Source organism: Maniola jurtina, chromosome 5 (assembly GCF_905333055.1).
Source record: "Maniola jurtina chromosome 5, ilManJurt1.1, whole genome shotgun sequence".
Classification (NCBI taxonomy): domain Eukaryota; kingdom Metazoa; phylum Arthropoda; class Insecta; order Lepidoptera; family Nymphalidae; genus Maniola; species Maniola jurtina.
In genome coordinates this window covers 9,972,546-9,990,792 of record NC_060033.1, presented here as the reverse complement: position 1 = coordinate 9,990,792, position 18,247 = coordinate 9,972,546, and the positions used below count along the sequence as shown (strand labels likewise).

At 36.0% G+C, this 18,247-nt stretch overlaps 2 protein-coding genes across 6 annotated transcripts in view; one reads left to right on the top strand and one right to left on the bottom strand.

Annotated features, from left to right (window-relative positions):
• LOC123865648 overlaps positions 1 to 10,449 on the bottom strand; it is a 131,846-nt gene extending 121,397 nt beyond the window's left edge. For all 3 annotated transcript variants that reach the window (XR_006796013.1, XR_006796014.1, XM_045906830.1), the window contains exon 1: positions 10,273 to 10,449. The gene's annotated coding sequence lies outside the window, so the exon portion shown is untranslated. The remainder of the gene's footprint in view (positions 1 to 10,272) is intronic.
• Positions 1 to 18,247, top strand: part of LOC123865654 (serine/threonine-protein phosphatase 2A regulatory subunit B'' subunit gamma-like) — a 34,429-nt gene that overhangs the window by 14,864 nt on the left and 1,318 nt on the right. The window contains exons 2-8 of one of the 3 annotated variants that reach the window (XM_045906848.1): positions 3,260 to 3,270; positions 13,901 to 14,083; positions 15,053 to 15,404; positions 15,798 to 15,969; positions 16,668 to 16,856; positions 17,248 to 17,384; positions 17,898 to 18,111. In XM_045906848.1, the coding sequence (XP_045762804.1) occupies positions 13,942 to 14,083; positions 15,053 to 15,404; positions 15,798 to 15,969; positions 16,668 to 16,856; positions 17,248 to 17,384; positions 17,898 to 18,111 (1,206 nt within the window). In that variant the 5' untranslated portion in view covers positions 3,260 to 3,270; positions 13,901 to 13,941. Of the gene's footprint in view, positions 1 to 3,259; positions 3,271 to 13,849; positions 14,084 to 14,296; positions 14,483 to 15,052; positions 15,405 to 15,797; positions 15,970 to 16,667; positions 16,857 to 17,247; positions 17,385 to 17,897; positions 18,112 to 18,247 lie in introns of those variants that run through there. The other 2 variants (XM_045906847.1, XM_045906846.1) reach the window with 2 other exon arrangements.

The window sequence follows — 18,247 nt, the reverse complement described above, 5'->3', positions numbered from 1 at the left end:
CCGTATTGACCTCTCACGCGATTTGCTCCGTTAACGGGCTGGCAATTGGCATATACTCCGTTAACGGGCTGCCATATACTCGCATGCAAAGATCGTAAAGCAGGCCACACACATAGGAAGTAAATGCGAGGTGTTTTAAAAACCCTACATATTATTTTTAGTCAATTCAAAATAAAATACTAGATTACTGTCTGCTAGACATAGAAATTGGGTAATGGATGCAGATAATAAAGAAAAATAAGGTACTTTGCCTACTTGAAAAATAAAAATAAAACAATGAGCTGAATTGAGAACCTCCTCCTTTGTGGAAGTCTGTTAAAAATAGTATGTATCTAATAATTGATTTTTCCATAACAATATGTTTCTTTTGTTAGCCCAAAATAGTATCATCTTTCTCTTTATTTTGCACCGTAACACAGATCTTAACCCATCAAGTCTGCTGTTCTTTTAAAATTACTCTGGAATCAGGCACCCATATTATTATGCCAATCAAAATTAAAGTATTGATATTATAAGAAGAAAAGATCTGTTTACTTGGAACTCTGAAACTACGGAATTCTATCAATAATAGAAAGTTACTTTATCCAGATGAATCTAAAATATAGATTATGTATGTAAGTATATCGGATTTCACCCTAGAGAAGCCAGGTGGATCAGCTAGTCAAATATAGACAGTCTAAATACAGCTGGTTTCTAATATTTACATCCAAATTCAACTGCACATATTATACAACAAAAGTTATGTACCTATGTACATTATTTGTAGGTTCTGTTGCGTGATCGCGTGCAGGTACAGAGGTGCTTTTGATGTGTATCAGTGATGACTATGCTCGTTTTTAATTGAATCTTTGCTCTAGAGTCTAGAAGCTCGTTTGCATGTCTTTTATATTTGTTTAATGCATTAAGTAATATTTTGGACATAAACAGGGCTCGCATAAATTTTATATGTGTATTATATATTTTAAACCTACAAATTGCAGATCTATTATTTACTAAAATAACGTTATTATAAAAAATCATAGTTTTTCGAAAAATACATGTATTTATACGCTCGTACGGGTTGAGTCGATTTGCTTGCTCGCGAATGTACTTTGGAATCTATTCTGGCTGAGATGACTATATCTATATTATGGAAAAAAAAACCATTACATCAGCCTGCATGCGTCCACTGCTGGATATAGGCCTTTCCAAGAGCGCACCACCAGACACGGTCCTCAGCCTTCCTCATCCACCCGCTCCCGGTCACCTTCTTCGGGCCTAAAACTTTGCGATTTGTCAATTTTATAGGTACGGAAGATTTACACATCCATTGATATTACATATTATGTACTTACCTACTGAACGATTCCACAGAAGATATAGGTAGGTACCTACTTATAAAATTAGAAAAATATAGCTCACTTAATTAGGACAAACATTCAACATAATATGTATCTCTGTATCCTGTAAACTAAACGATTGACCCGAGGGTTGAAGTCCAGAATCCAGATAGCAAAACCGTAAAAGGCAAAAATACGAAGCATTTTCCACATCTGCGCGGTCGGAATGTCGCCCCGCCCCGAGCGACCATCACTCAGATGCCACTTATTTAGCTATATAAAGTGCAAATATACATACGTCTTGCTAGCCTAGCTATTAATAGAAAAAACCAGCCAAGTCCGAGTCAGACTCACGCACCGAGGGTTCCGTACTCAGGTATTTTTTCATTTTGCATGATAAATCAAAAACTATTATGCATAAAAATAAATAAAAATCTGTTTTAGAATATACAGGTATAGCCTTTTCATATTTTGTATAGTTATCTTACTTTGAATATATGGAGAATACTAATATATTTGTTCAAGAACACATTTTAAATTTTTTTTGTGATGTAACCACAAATTCACGGTTTTCGGATTTTTTCCTTTACCTGCTTATGCTATAAGACCTACCTACCTGCCAAATTTCATGATTCCAGGTCAACAAAACTACCCTATATGTTTTCTTGACAAACACGACAGACCGACAGACAGACAACAAAGTGATCCTATAAGGGTTCCGTTTTTCCTTGTGAGGTACGGAACCCTAAAAAGGTAAGAACGTTTATGGTACGTTGTAAGCTATACTCTACTCACTGGCAGATGCATCCTACATTGGCGGCGATTTCTTCAATACCTTACCTATACACCTACCTAATTTTATTGAAACTTGATTTTGAATATTGTTTCCTATTATCAGATTTATTCCTTTACTTTGCTATAAAACCTACCTACCTGCCTTTCATGATTCTAGGTCAACGGGAAGTAGGTACCTACCCTATAGGTTTTCTTGACAGACACGACGGACGGACAGACAGACAGACAGACAACAAAGTGATCCTATAGGGGTTCCGTTTTTCCTTTAGAGGTACGGAACCCCTAAAAAGTATAGGTCCAGTCCACAAATAAACAACTTTAATAGGTACCAAAAATAAATAAACCAATCACAAGTTCAATGTCCACATAAGTTGAATGATTTGTATAAAAAATGAATGAATATTTACATAATATCGGATCTAGAATCCGAAAATAAAAGCATACCTATCTTTTTATTTGTATTCATGTTCAAAATAAAAGTCCCGCATTGTTTGGCTTCGTGAATAAATTTCAATATATTTATTGATACACAAGAAGTTATTGATCTGAATCGTTAATTAACAATAATAATTAATTATTATTATCTCAATATATGTATAAAGGCTTGGACAGAAACAACGCGTGACGTAGCAAAGAATTTCGCGTAGTCAATATCACAAAACACGATGAACTAACTAACGTCTTTTTGCCTAGACAAAATTAGTTTAGTCCCAAAATCCGGTTTGGCCGGTAACATTATATAAATACGAGTAAGCACAATAAGTATGCTATGCAATGCATGAATAACCGATGCAATAAAACACTGTCAAACATCTGGATACATTCCCACCTGCTACCGGTTTGGTTTTCGATAAAAACTTTTTGTAGGTTCTGTACTGAATATTTTTTGCACACTTGTTTTACAGTTTCAAAATAAATTAAAAATTACGTGCGTATGCCTACCTACTTACTTACAAAAGTAAGGCATCGGACCCACTGGCAACGGTCTACAGTTCTGAATTCAAAACTTGATGTAATGCTATGCATCGCAAACATGCGACGGTGTTTTGTGACCGCAATTACGGTCTAATGGTCCTTAGTTAATATAAAATCTGTCGATAAATTACTTATTTAGCAATGCTAAACTTAAAACTTCAAAATCAAAGTATTAATTAAAATTCCGTAAATGGTACACTTTTTGATTGTCAATTGTAGATTTTGTAAGATAATGATGTAATTGTGATAATTTATTACGTAAACTTAAGCTACGAGGGTTCCAAACGCGTTACTAATTTCGTTCGTAAATTAAGTAACCACCAGTACTAGTACCTACCAGTACGGGAAATAATATCAAGAGAACACCTGCAGCTGCGTTCTCTTGATATTGTTTCCTGTTTGGGTTCCGATCTAGACTATAAAGAAAGAACTTCTTTGCAATTTTTCTCAAGTGTTTGTTTAACATGCTGGCCACTCCGTTTTCCAAACCCACTGTTTTTTAATGCAGAGTAGTACTTTTTGTGCAATTGATCGGAAAATTAAGGCAGAACTCTGGATCGTTAGCTGTGGGATCGACGCTTAAAGTTTTGCATGCTAGAGATACAGAATACATTTCATGCCAACTCCAAGTTATAAACGCGAGGCATTGTTTGTGTTTTATTTAGTTTTACAGCCTATGAACAGTTAAGTAATAAAAGTCATACGGGCGATCGATATGATAGTGTTATGCCTAGTGTTGCAGGGAGTGGGAGTATCTGGCATTTTACAAATTAGTCTGCATTCGTTATATTCCGTATGTTTGTTTACGTAACGTCTGTGATGATAATCTTGTCCTTGACACGTACAGAATATGCAACTGTTCAAATCGGAAATCGCTATTTCGTAACTTTCATCGAAAAACTACTTCTGAGTCACAATTTTAGCAGTAAATTTTTTAGTTTTAATTTCCTGGGGCATTTATTACTTTTGCAAACTATTTTACAGAAAAACGTTGTATTTGGAATTTCGGAATAATTTATGCTATTACGAGAAACATCCAAAAAAAACTAGGGGAATACCCGGACATTTAACAAAATGTCTGATGTCTAAAATAACGGTAACTAAGATTACTTGTCATATTATGAGGTCAATAAACTATAAAAGCCTGACTCAATAAATTACTTACATTATGCGATGCAAAAAAACGCTCCTTTTGCTAAACGTTGAGAATATGTTAATTATAGGATGCGAGAAATAAATATTATAGGTACATAACTATATTGTACCTATATAAAAAATACTTAAGTGTCGTCCTACAGACGACATATTATTTAAGTCGTATATTTTTCGGTGACAATCTTGTGCTAATTTTATCAACATTATTTATTCAATGTAGTGTAACTAATATCTCTTAAGCTATGTGGTAATATCATTTCATCTGTGGCTCCACCACCCCGTTCGGAAAACAACTTCTACTGAAAAGAGCCAGCAAGAAACTCAGCTTATCAAGCAAATGATTTAAGGAGTACTGGGGAGTGAACAGGGTAGCTGGCACTAGCAGAACTCTAGTTTCCTAAGACTGACGCCGTCACATACCAACCGGCCACTAGGTACACGTCGAATGACGTCACTCGAATGTTGTCTGATGTAACAAGCGTGGTTTGACATCGTGTTGGTGTTGAAACCGCTCTTTATAGGGTTAGGGTCTTAAAAATTCAGAGCTCTATAGGTACAACACACTAATTCAGACTAAATATTAAGAGCTTTGAGCTGCCTCAATAAACATTCTATCGAATAACGTTACGTCTGACCAAGACTTTAACCAACAACACACGACCGTTGATACACATTACACGCTGTTGCAACTCTCAAGTAAGCACTCTACCCTCCAAAACAGACATCTATAGATGAAATCTAAAGATTTGTTATGCCGTAACGTTACGGTCGGACATTGCGCTCATCCTGGAAGTTTTAACGCGTTTTGACCTTACGTACTTCCTCCTAAACTAGTTTTATTCTAGGCCAAAATAATTTGATTCATTGCATAATCGTATTTCCATACTGAGGAATTCATTTTTATGCAAATAAAAAATGTATGTCGAATTAGCAGGGCACTTACGTTTCTACAATTGCATCCTCAATAAAGCACAAAAACTAAAACCCGGTCCTCTTAGAATACACCCACTGAAGAACGGTTTATTTTTTTCTTGCATTAAATTAGGTATATGTTTTCGGAATCTACAGAATGAGCCGTTTTATTTCTTACATTTTCTTCGTTTTAATATGAGACTGCTTTTCCACCGTAGATGTGCGATGTAACTAACTGCTAAGCTATGGCTGATCTTCGTTGGTCCTCTTTCCAGCAGACCTAAATTCAACTGCTACGAAAATCAAGTGGTGAGTTTGACACATATCGGAGCAAATCCTTTTATGTTTTCACCAAGTACAAAAGTGCAATACCTACATTTAAAAACGAAGAAATAAAAACAAACAACAATTGAATATAATAGAAGATAATTAAAACCGCGCGTGAATCACAGCCATGACTGCGCTCGTCCGACCGTCGCTGATGAGAATTGAGATGTTCATAACGATTGCATCACAGCACTGTTTTACCACAATTTATATTTAGTAGCTTATTTACATATTGAGTTAAAGAAAAAGAATGTGGTGTACGAAGGAAGGTATGAGTGGTTAAACTAGACAATTTTCAGAATTCTGCTAAGCGGTTAGAACATACAGAACAAAAGAAGAGTTCTTCGCGGAGAAGAAAATCAACGTGTGAGAGCACTTTTTGCACTACTAATATATAATATATTGAATATTTATTTATAAGCATTTATTACCAAATGCAGTAAAAAAGTATAAGAATGAAGAGTGGATAAGTATAAAACAGACAGATCAATATTGCATAGATACAAAACGCCTACTTAAATTACGCTTAGTAAATAAATAATTCTTTACGTAAACTGGCAACAATAAAATACATCCTACGCGAACAGTATAAGAAATACCTAGATAACAATAACATTTCCAAATTCCAAACAAAAACTAGATCATGAAACATACACCATTATTTGTACAAAACATGTACTAAAATCTTAATAAAACAATACAATCAAACCAACACGCAACACCTGGTACCGAATTTCATACAAACCAGTTTAGTGCTTGAATAATTGTTATGAAACGCATAGCTAACATTTTAGTTACAGAGTCCGGCTGAATTGATTAGCTCTAGCCTCTAATCCAATGCTAAGTCAAATTGTCTACTATTTTGTACTCGACATAAAAATGCACAAATTGATTCAATTGGAACGAATGCCGAATACAAGAAGAGACAAAATGCAGATCAACAAAACCACGTCGGATGGAACGTACAGGAAGATTAGATAAATCCCAACTAGTCAATAAAATGTGATGACAGATGATACATTCCGTTACATGTTATATCATCAATTTTTCGAATTGACATCCCCTTACCAGAGTGAACTGCCCATACCATACAGAGGTAACCCTAGCGCGCCCCCTAGCAATATCCATAGAAACGTAGTTATGGTTAGACATGGCAAACGGGGTATGAGGCGGGGGGACGCCACACATATCCGCACGTCTCCCGCGCTATCCCGCCCTGGGTTAGCGCGGGGGTTGTGCAGGTGTGCGGGGCGTCCCCACCCCAATTACCATGTCGCGATCGATCTGACACATACTTTTGATAGATTCTCATTTGAATACTAAGCAATCGAACTCAATTATTTTTTTATACAGTTTCTAGAAACAAGTATCTGCATCTGTTGTTTATCAGATTTCCGTAAAAATGTGTAGGTAGTTTTAAAGTTACCTTGTTGAGCCCGTGTAACTTTAAAACTAGGAGCGTGTTAGGGTTACTTTTCTGCATACGATCAAATTTGCATGGTCAAGCCTTATACAAATTAGACGATATGATTATCCTTCTTGATGGTGTGTGGCAGGCATAAAGGAATATATCTAAGGGGAAAACAGGATTTACAAATGGTCGCAGCAGAGTCGTCATTAAATGAATAGAAAAGAAATCAGAGAAAGACTAACATTGACTTATTATAAACCAGAAGAAAGATAAAAATAAAATTCGCAAAAATTTATTCGCTACAATAAAATTCCACATCTTCTGAGCAGCATCGAGCATTGTTTATTTTCGCAGTTGTTTTTATCTTTAGATTCTTTGCTGAACGTGTTTGCTTTGAAGTGTCCATCAAACTGTGGTTTGTAGTCAGCGATAAACTTTCGTCTTGTCTATTTTCACCCTGTCTTAGTGCGCCAGTTACTCGTATCTTGAGGATCAGATCAAAACAACAATAGCTTGATTGATCGCGTAAATTTTTATCTCTACTTTGCTTAACGTGACCTGCTGGTTATGTGAGGTCATAAGATTTCTTAGAGTGTGCCCTAATTTCTGACGTATACTGACTACGCATTTGCATGAATCTGTGTCACCTGTCATCAGACTTTGGACCTTGGCATTTTGTACAGTACCATACCATATTATACATCACACTCGTACGATGCGACCTAGGCATAGGTAATACTAACCTGGTAATACTAGGGTGCTGTAAAATCTTGAATCTTCGTTTGACAGCGCATATCAATCGATTGTGCTAGACCCTGTTCTGTGTATAAGTCAGTATCTTCGGACCCGAATTTCGCCTACCATTTCTCTCCTTTGTGTCTTGGAGAGCCTGTCGGTTCCAGTTGTTATCTCCAATTTAATTTAATAAGTAATCACTAAAATGTAATCGAAAACTCTTAGTAGAGTCGTATGCTAAGATCTGGAAGCCTCATCATCACCATCAATCCATCGCCAGCTCACTACTGAGACCGGGTTTCTCTCAGAATGAGAAGGGGTTGGCCATAGTCCACCGCGCTGGCTAAGTGCGGCTTATTGGGAGCCTACTGCACTATTATCGCAAAAACCCCTACCAAAACCTGATTAATGGAACGGGTCACTACTCACTACCTTCAGCAATGAAGAATACCTATCGCAAAGAGGTGACTGAATGGAACTCTGCAGGTAGGTAGGTACGTGAAGAAGCTATACGAAAGTGACTTTGTAAACCAGTTCAGCAGACGGCAGATTATATGAGATTAGAATCTGTATTTAACCGGCGATACAACGATTACCATCTGACCTTAACAGTCCGTCAAGGATTAACGATGTAGGTACCTTACCTAATTCAAAACTCAAAGATATCAGGTAAGTTCGTCACGTCACGGTCATTACGTCCATAAGGCCCTATTAAGGGATCACCTTATTTCCTTTTCCTCTTTTTCATTTCACTTACATTCTCCTTAAAAAATGTTATATTCATTGTATATTACGATGAAAAAAACCAGTACCTACTAGTCTAGTGGTTAAACCGTCAGCCTCCTATTCGGGAGATTCGGAGTTTGATTCCGGGCACGCACTTCTATAACATTGTATAATTACACTTGCTTTAATAGCGGTGAAGGCTATTTATTTATTCATCTTGATCATGAAACCTGCATTCTTGAGAGTTCTCCATAATGTTCTCAAAGGTTTTGCCAACCCGCACTTGGACAGCGTGGCCTAGACATGACCTAAACCCTTCACATTTTGAGAGGAGATCCATGCTCAGCATTGGGCTGGCGCGTCTGGCGATGGGCTGATGATGAGTGATGACGATGATATTGGTTAGATGACCTCCCTGGCTTAGTGGTGAGCGCTGTGTCTGTGTGTGCCTTAGTTATAAGTGTGTGGTCCCAGAACGATTCCCGGCGAGGCAATTTGGGAACTTATTATTTCTGTACTGGCTCAGGTTCATCAGATCAGAAGATGGCAACTTCAGTTTCTAGAGTTAGGCGCTTCTTTAGTATTTACAGTTTATGAGAGTCAGAAACCGTGAAGGAGTTCCCACTCTTAGTCATCGGTAGCTCGAGCCTTCAACTAGAAATGTCCTAGCAAGGCGTTTCATACGGGTTGTTGGAATTTAAATTACGTAGGTAGGCACCTAGGTAGATAAGTATAACAGGGGAGAAGGGCAAAATACCCTCACGGCACATGAGTAGATACCAGATAAGTAATTACCTATGTGCTCGCGGCGTCTTTTCCCAGTAGGTAGGGTTCCACATTATTAAAATACAAGTCTATTAGACAATTATTAAAGTATGGTGATAGTTGTATATCCTGAGTACGGGCTTCTCTCAGAACGAGAAGGGTTTGGTCATATAGTCTACCACGCTGACCAAGTCCGGATTGGCAGACCTTTACATTAAATATCACTTGCTTTAACGGCAGCAAGTCGTTAAGACAAGTGATATTTAGTTAATTAAAACGCGCATAACTCCAAAAAGTTAGAGGTGCGTGCTCGGGATCGAGCCCCCGACCTCCGATCAGAAGGCGGACGTCCTAACCACTAGGCTATCACGGCTCATCTTAATAAATCGTAATACCTCCCTAAACCATAACTAAAATGGCAAATTCTATAAGTATCTATATTTTTATTTTTGTGCTTGGGTTTTTACTTTTTACCTTAATAAAGAAACTATACTTACCTATTTTTTAAATAGGTTATCTAGGTACAAATGATTATCAAAAAAAATTGCATCAAAATAAAAACGTGCTTTCAGATTCTAAGGAAAACGTAAGTAGAGACTTACCTACCTACCAACCTGCCTACCTAACTACGAAATTCTAACTGAAATAATACATCAATATACCTACTATATTTTCACAACCCACCTTATTCCATTACTAGATACCTACCTACCTAGTTACCACTTACTTTCTTCTGATTTTTTGATTAAATCTAAATTGATGGAACTTTTCTAACTGAAAATTAGGTAGGTTATCTAGTTAAAGGAGAGTTGCCGTTGTAACAACTCCGTGAGCTTTATAGTAAGTAATTGTAGTAAAGGTTGTAGTGTAGGTACACAAATATATATACATAATATACCGGATCTAAGCAACCAACGCCAAAACGACGTTCACATTTTCTTCGTCCGCTTAACATTCCATTGATACAAGGTCGGAGAGATTCGGGGACCATAACAAAAACTTACAAAACTAGTGTCTCAACGTTAAAAAACTGACGTTTCACAATTTATTCAGTTCATAAATACACCGTAACATGTTTAGAATGCGAATTGCCTTGCAAAACTTGAACCTACGGCTAAACTATTAAAACATTAAAGCTCCTAAAAAGCTTACCAATATAAAGTGAATCGCCACGAGATTATCCGACCATTGTAATCACAGGAAAGAACTTTTTCTGTCACGTCAATAATGTTTGATCACTGAAACATCGGCACGGATATTCTCTGTCACTGAACTGAACGCACGCTCATTCGAATAGACGACTCGCGCATAACTAAAACCTCAAGCCTGGCGGCTGGCAGAACCGCGGCACCGTCAGAAACTTGCCTGGTCGGTCTGCGCCAGCGCACCCAACGGATGGTCCGGTTTGGGTCGATTCGACTTCGCCTTTTGTCATAAAAATATCGTCTTACAAAAATTATGCAATGAAATATTTGGATTAGAGGCTTAGTTAATGCTGTTTTCGGATGAATATTATATGCGTTTATTTCAAAATGGAGAAACTGTTGATCCTTACTAAGCAAAAAAATGCACCTTAAATTGTATAATAAAAATTAATTGTCGAAACAGAAAGATTTTTCATTCAAACTTTTACAAGCAATCGTCAAATGCATCTACCACTGCCTGCACGAGTTCGTAATACTACAACCTTTCCTACCGAGAAGAACCAGCAATAAACTCGGCGGTTGCTCTTTTCAAAGACTCGGTTTACAATAGTATTATTATGCCTATATAAATGCGAAAATGTCTTCTACCTGTAACCTGTTACCGAATAGTAAATATGCGAAAGTAGTGTCTTGGTTTGTCTTTCAATCACGCCGCAACTGAGCAACAGATCAACGTGATTTTTCTATGGATGATGGATATAGTTAAAGACCTAGAAAGTGACATCTAGGCTACATGTCGGAAAATCAAAGAGTTCCCACGGGATTTTAAAAGCCTATTACGCAATTACAACGTTTACCTCGGAAAAGATGCTACCTAGGGTAAATCGAACAAGATTTCATATTAGGTACCTAATTTGGTTAGTTTTTGTTCGATTCGTGATTTAACGGATTCATCGGACGAAGGCAATTCCGAACCAGTGGTAGATGCTTTTGACGATTCAAAAGAACTTGTAAAAGCCTAATTGAATAAAAATATTTTGAATTTTCAATTTTGAATTTTGAATTTCAAAATACGAATCGAATGAGTGCAGAAACACCCTTACAAAGGCCTAGTAATTAAATTATGATGTTTACTCTTATGATATTTTATAATAAATATTATAATATTACGGTTCAGTTTAAGTGTTAAGTAATAACTTTATTCAAATTGCGTAAAATGGATAGAAAAATGAATTAAAAAAGTTTTAATTGGCATAGAAATTATCTAAGTACCCACCTACTTAACTAAGGAACGTTATTTAACGTGTTATGCGTGCGTTACCACACTGAGGAAAATGTTGCCCAGCGATCATGAACATTTATCATTTCTTTCCTTATGCAAATAATGTTTTTAAAATTAGTTTAAAAATTTGACTATGTAAATGAAAAGTGACAGTAGACCGCGTACAAAAATATGGTGTAGTGACACTCGCTAGGGACTTTCTGTGGACATCGATTGTTGGACATCGAATGTCCACAGTGTGATGATGTGGTGCATGTACATGTAGCATAATGCATCATGTGTCATCAATACCTACCTACCTATGAGTTTTAGGTATTAAGTACTAGTAATTAGTATTAAGCAAACACATTGAATTTGAATAAAGTAGACTAGTTAGGTATAGGTACGTTTGTTTAATACCTACCTAGGTAGGTACCTATCTACAAGGTAGTTAGAAAGGTAGATGTATATTAAATATTTTCAAGATTCGTATAATTTACGAAGTAATAATGAAGAGTTTTCGAGTTTCACTTGGAAAATACAATGTGGCGACAAATTGTAGGAAAGTTTATATCAAACCGCAACAAAGACGACAATGGTACAAAATACTCCTACAAACACGAATATAAATATAAATACAGGTACCTATAGATAAACTGGATATTTTGTTGAAAAACTTTGCATGACTTTCTTAGGAATAGATTTTCCCCAAAAAAGTCTTGGTAGTGAAGGAGCTATTTATATAAGTAGGTGCCTGAGTAAGTAGGTACCTACTTCCTAGCAAACTCCAAAGCATTTCTAGAAATAAAATGAACATAATGAAAGAGATCACACTGCATCGTTAGGTACATAGACGCCGCGCCATTTCCTTCGGGTTCTGAATAACCTAGCCCCTGGAGCTTAGAATAATATTAACGCGAGAATGCGCGAGAATGATTTATGTTGTCGCGCGTTGCCTTGGACCCTGGGCCAAACTGTATTTCCTTGTAAAAGGTCAAACAAAATGCAGAAATCTTTTCAGAGGAAAGCGTAGTACGTGTAGGTCTGTAGAGTGTAGATAGATTTTTCGCTCATAACAACAACTCGTGAAACAATGAAATCGTTGTTTCAAGGTATCAACTATCAACGTTCTATTATACGCCGAGTAATTAGATAGGTATTAGTGAGTCTCTTGTCCCATAGCTATACCTAAATATGCACGTTTCAGCGAGAAGCTTATCATACTATGTTAGGTAAGAGGATGGTTTAGTTGTAAACGAGTGATAACGTTTTTCACTCCACATATGACGAGTGATAAGTTTCCACTCTAGATGCTATAGAGCAGAAGCGTTTGCCGAATTTTTAGGGTGTTTCATTAGTCGTTAGATTCCGGGGCACGGAGTTTTAAACAGGCTAGTGGTCGCTTAGCTTAAGTCTTTAACCTTCATACTATTACTGCAGTGTTAATTGTACTGTTATTTGTCAGATCATAAACATTTTCGCACCTAGTTAGGAATACTTAACCGTTTAGTACTTCGCACCTCCATCTAAATACCTACATAATGAATTAGTTGTATCTAATAAATGTACCTACCTAGTTAGTCCCACGGATTTTTCCAAATAGGTGCCTACTGCCTTTCTATTTTATCAAACATACCCATCCATAATACATATCTACTCATGACGTATCCTTGCATCGTATTGTCTCGTCTGGCTTTACAAAGATTAGCCAATGTCAAGTTTGTAGTTATTTGTAACAAGTTAGTTAAACTATACAAATATGGACCCCATCTGTGCCGGCCGCGGCGCTCGCCGACATACGCTCGGCACCCCCTTAGAGCGCTTTCCAGTCAGTTTTAACAAAAAAAAACACTCCAAAAAGGCAGAGCACGCCCGCCAGCTAACACCATAACAGACGGAGTCGACATAATTGTTAAACAATAAATTACGTGAAATAATTGGTATGCGCATTAAATTAAGGTAGTTACCTACCTACCTACTTATTTAAAAAAAAAATAGAATAATTATGGGTGAATTCCTATAGTTTGAATATTAAATAGTCATAGTAGTAAATTGAACAATTGAAAAGAGCAACCGCCGAGTTTCTTGCTGGGTCTTCTCGGTAGGAACGGCATTTTGAACCAGTGGTAAATTATTTATTTGACGGTTCAAAAGCACTTGTAAAAGTTTATTTGAATAAAAATTTATTCTATTCTATTCTAGTTTTAGTGTAAAGTAAAACCAAAATCATTAGTGGTAACACTGTTTTCGCTGTCAACTGTAGTGTGTCACTTTGTCAGTGTCAACTGTCAATCAAAATAATTTTTATAATTAAATAATAAATTACTATACCATTACCAAAACAATAATAATTGTTCAAGATATTTTTATGAATTAAAACAGCCAAAAATAATTCATTAAAATCCTCATTAAAACATGTCTAACAAAGAAAACAAAAGTGTGGAAACTCTTACAAGTGATTTAAGTATTGAAAATCCTCCAGTGATTGACGAAGGCCAGAAAAAAGTTAATGATATGTTGAAGAATCGTTTGAGAAAATATATTAAAAAGTTAGATGGTAAATACAAGTTTTACAATAAATAGCTTAGTGTAAAGTAGTAGTTTTAGTGTAAAGTAAAACCAAAATCATTAGTGGTAACACTGTTTTCGCTGTCAACTGTAGTGTGTCACTTTGTCAGTGTCAACTGTCAATAAAAATAATTTTTATAATTAAATAATAAATTACTATACCATTACCAAAACAATAATAATTGTTCAAGATATTTTTATGAATTAAAACAGCCAAAAATAATTCATTAAAATCCTCATAAAAACATGTCTAACAAAGAAAACAAAAGTGTGGAAACTCTTACAAGTGATTTAAGTATTGAAAATCCTCCAGTGATTGACGAAGGCCAGAAAAAAGTTAATGATATGTTGAAGAATCGTTTGAGAAAATATATTAAAAAGTTAGATGGTAAATACAAGTTTTACAATAAATAGCTTACCTTTGGTTGATTCACTACAGTCTTATACAGAAACTCTGCAGGCTGTAGCAGAATAGTTGTATTGATGTCAGGAGGTCATTAATTGACTCCCACAAGTTATGTTTGGATTTAAGTTTTTAAATACCCATGGGAACTCTTTGATGTTTATCGATAAAATAAATCTCATTTTTTAATTCAGGGTGTCTCCATTTCAATCTCAGCCAAATCGGTTTAGTCATTGTGGTGTGAAGGCATAATAAACATCCAACCCTTTCTAAGATATATACTTTTTACATACCTATAAGTAATGTTATGTGATTAAAAGTGTGATGATATAAACCTGAAGAAACTTCCTCAGGTGGTTTAACTAGGTTTAAGCTTTGTGCCATATTGCATTTAAATTACTTACCTGAGTAGTTCACAACATGAAAAAGTAACAGTAAAATAAGTACACTCTCAGATTTATGATACTATGGTGTAGATGGTTCAAGAACCATACCTACCTATTTTAGTTTAAGTGATGCAGTTTATTTCATTTGTTATCATAATCTATGTTTTAGACACAAATACTAGTATAACTAAAGAAGAGAGTGAAAAGATAGAACTGGAAACATTCAAACAGCTCTACAAACCCAAACTAGATGGAGAAGAAGAAACATACAAGAAGATTCCTAAGTTTTACTTTAAACTGCCAAAACTTGACGATGTCCTGGCTCAGAAGTTGAGAGAGGAGACCAGAGCTCAGTTCTTGCAGAAGAAAAGCAAAGAATTACTGGACAATAGTGAATTGAAACATCTTTGGAGTTTGTTGGAAAAATCTAATGGTAGTTACAGTATGGCAAACAGTGATGAGCTTACAATTGACTACATACAATTTAAGAAAATAAGAGATGAAGCAGGACCAAAGTATAGGTATATTTTTTAATTCAGATTTTAACAATGCTGATAGCTTTTAGTGTCTAACCCAACCTTTAGCTAAAAACCCACCTTCAGCCAAACATTTCTGCTTCAGCCAACATCTTGTTAATAAAAGTTGGAACTTCAATATGCAGTTTTGTGCTACAGTGCATCTCATTTTTTATACAACTAATTGTCACTACACTATGTATAACAACACTTATCACAAAGGTTTTATTCAAAGTTTGTTGTACTATGGTTCCGTCACATCACAATAATAATGCTATCCTAGATGGAAAAAAGCATCTTCAAATATTTCTATACATTTTACTTCCCTGTGTTATTGTGATTTTGTGGATGTCCACGATAACGTGAGTTGTTACAAAAGCGCATATTTTCTCTTTACAGGCCGTACTTTACCGCAGAGGTATTTGGCCGCCTGCAAGCAGCGGAAGGAGGTATAGGTCGCGTGCGGGGTGTTTCTCTCTTTAATTACGTGATGCGCCGTGTCTGGCTTCAACAGACTAGAATAGGCCTCTCCCTGTACGACGTAACTGGACAGGGATATCTTACTGAACATGTATGTCTATTAAAATAATATTTTTTATTATTCAAAATCTGAATCCATACGTAATATTATAAATGCGGAAGTGTGTCTGTCTGCTAGCTTTTCACGGTCCAACAGTTTAACCGATTTTGATCAAAGGTACAGAGTTAGCTTATACCTGGGGATGGACAGAGGCTACTTTTTATTGTGGAAAATCAAAGGGTTCCCATGGGATGCTTAAAAGCCCATTCGTTTAACCGATTTATATGAAAGGCAGAAAGGTAGCTTACATCCCGGAAATTGACATAAGCAACTTTTTATCCTGGAAAAGCAGAGTTCCCATGGGATTTTCAAAAAACTTAAATCCACGCAGACGAAGTTGCGGGTATCATCTATATTACATAGACAAGACAAAATAAATGATACAGTTAAACACAAAATCTGTGACTGATCTAAAAGTACTGCTATAAAGTGGGTAAATCTGCTCTCTCTCTCTCTTAATAATAAATTAACAGTTCTAAATCTAGTCCTATCCTCTTCCATGGGGAGCTATATGTATGAAAGAGATAGCAAAACATTAATGTGTCTTTTAGTTTAGAGATTGTGTTACAGCCACACTTGGACCTTTTAAGGTGTTTAGTTTGACTTTTCTGTGCAAAAAAAAGCGACTATATTATTCATCTATCTAACAAGAGTTAGAGAGTTTGGTCAATACTTATCTTTCCTCACAGGATCTAGAAAGCTACATAGCAGAGCTGGTGCCATCTTTGGCCGCGTTGGACGGCCTGGACTCTTCTTTCACCTCGTTTTATGTGTGCACGGCTGCCAGAAAGTTCCTATTCTTCTTAGACCCCTTACGCGTAGGGCGTGTCAGGATCCGTGATGTTCTCTCTTGTTCATTCCTTGATGATTTGTTAGAGGTGAGGAAGTAATTTTTTTATGCCAAGTAATACTTTAGGTTATTTGCACAGTTTATTTTTAAAGAAAGTAAGTCACTTTCACTTATCCATACTAATATTAAAAATGGGAAATGTGTCTGTCTGCTAGCTTTTCAGTCATCCATTTCACCAATTTTGCTGAGAACAGAGATAGCTTGCATCCTGGGGGCAGAATTATAAACCTTTATTACAAATATTTTTTCCGATTTGTATGTTTGCTTAGTGCCTGGTCATTGTCAATAACTATGCCTTTGTAATATTGTACCTAATACTTTATACCACTGAGGTCTTAGATTAAATCATTATGGAATTTAATAAGCTGAATTGACTTTTGGGTATTTTATTTACATATTTTGTATTTTTTAACATATAGTTAAGAGAGGAAGATCTACCAATGGAGCTTCAAGAGCAGAATTGGTTCAGCGCTGCGTCAGCTCTACGCGTGTATGGCCAGTACCTCAATCTGGACAGGGACCATAACGGCATGCTTAGCATCAACGAACTTGCAGGGTATGAATATAGATTTCAATGATTTGATTTATTTAAATGTTTTTATGGTTCTGCACCTAAAAAGGAACCTGTATAGGATCACTTTAATGTCTGTCTGTCCGTCTGTCAAGAAAACCTATAGGGTACTTCCCGTCCACCTAGAATCATCAAATTCGGCAGATAGGTAGGTTAAAGTAGTCTAAACTCTAAAGTAAAGGAAAAATCCGAAAAACCTTAATTTGTGGTTATATCACGAAAAAAAATTAAAATGCGTAAAACGAAAAAATAATTCAGTAAATCACATATAGATGGCGAAGTCCGCTATTAACTTGCATGTTCTACAAAAAACTGTTAGTTAGTTATACCTTGTATGATGGTACGGAACCCTTCTTGTGCGAGTTTTGCGCGCAATATAACTGATTATTATTAAAAAAAAACTTTCACTTTTACAATCAGATTTGTTATGGTGCAGACTAAAAAGTAACTTTAAGATCCTATATTTTTATCATTAAGAAAAATGTAATTTACTTCCAGCTACGGTTCAGGAACTCTCACTCGAGCGTTTCTCCAGCGGGTATTCCAACAGTGCCTGACATATGACGGGGAAATGGACTACAAGACCTATCTAGACCTGGTTCTAGCGCTAGAGAATAGAAGACAACCGGCCGCTCTTGCCTATTTGTTCAGAGTCCTAGATATTAACTCGCAGGGTTACTTGGACGCTTTCACTTTGAATTATTTCTTTAAGGTAATAATGAGTTTTTTCTTTGAATTTTAAACTCATAACTTGCTTTGTCAAAATAATCTTAGAATTTACAGTATAGTTGATTAATGATTTCTTTAAATCATTTTAGTACTGTGAATTATTGTGTTGTAAGATTACT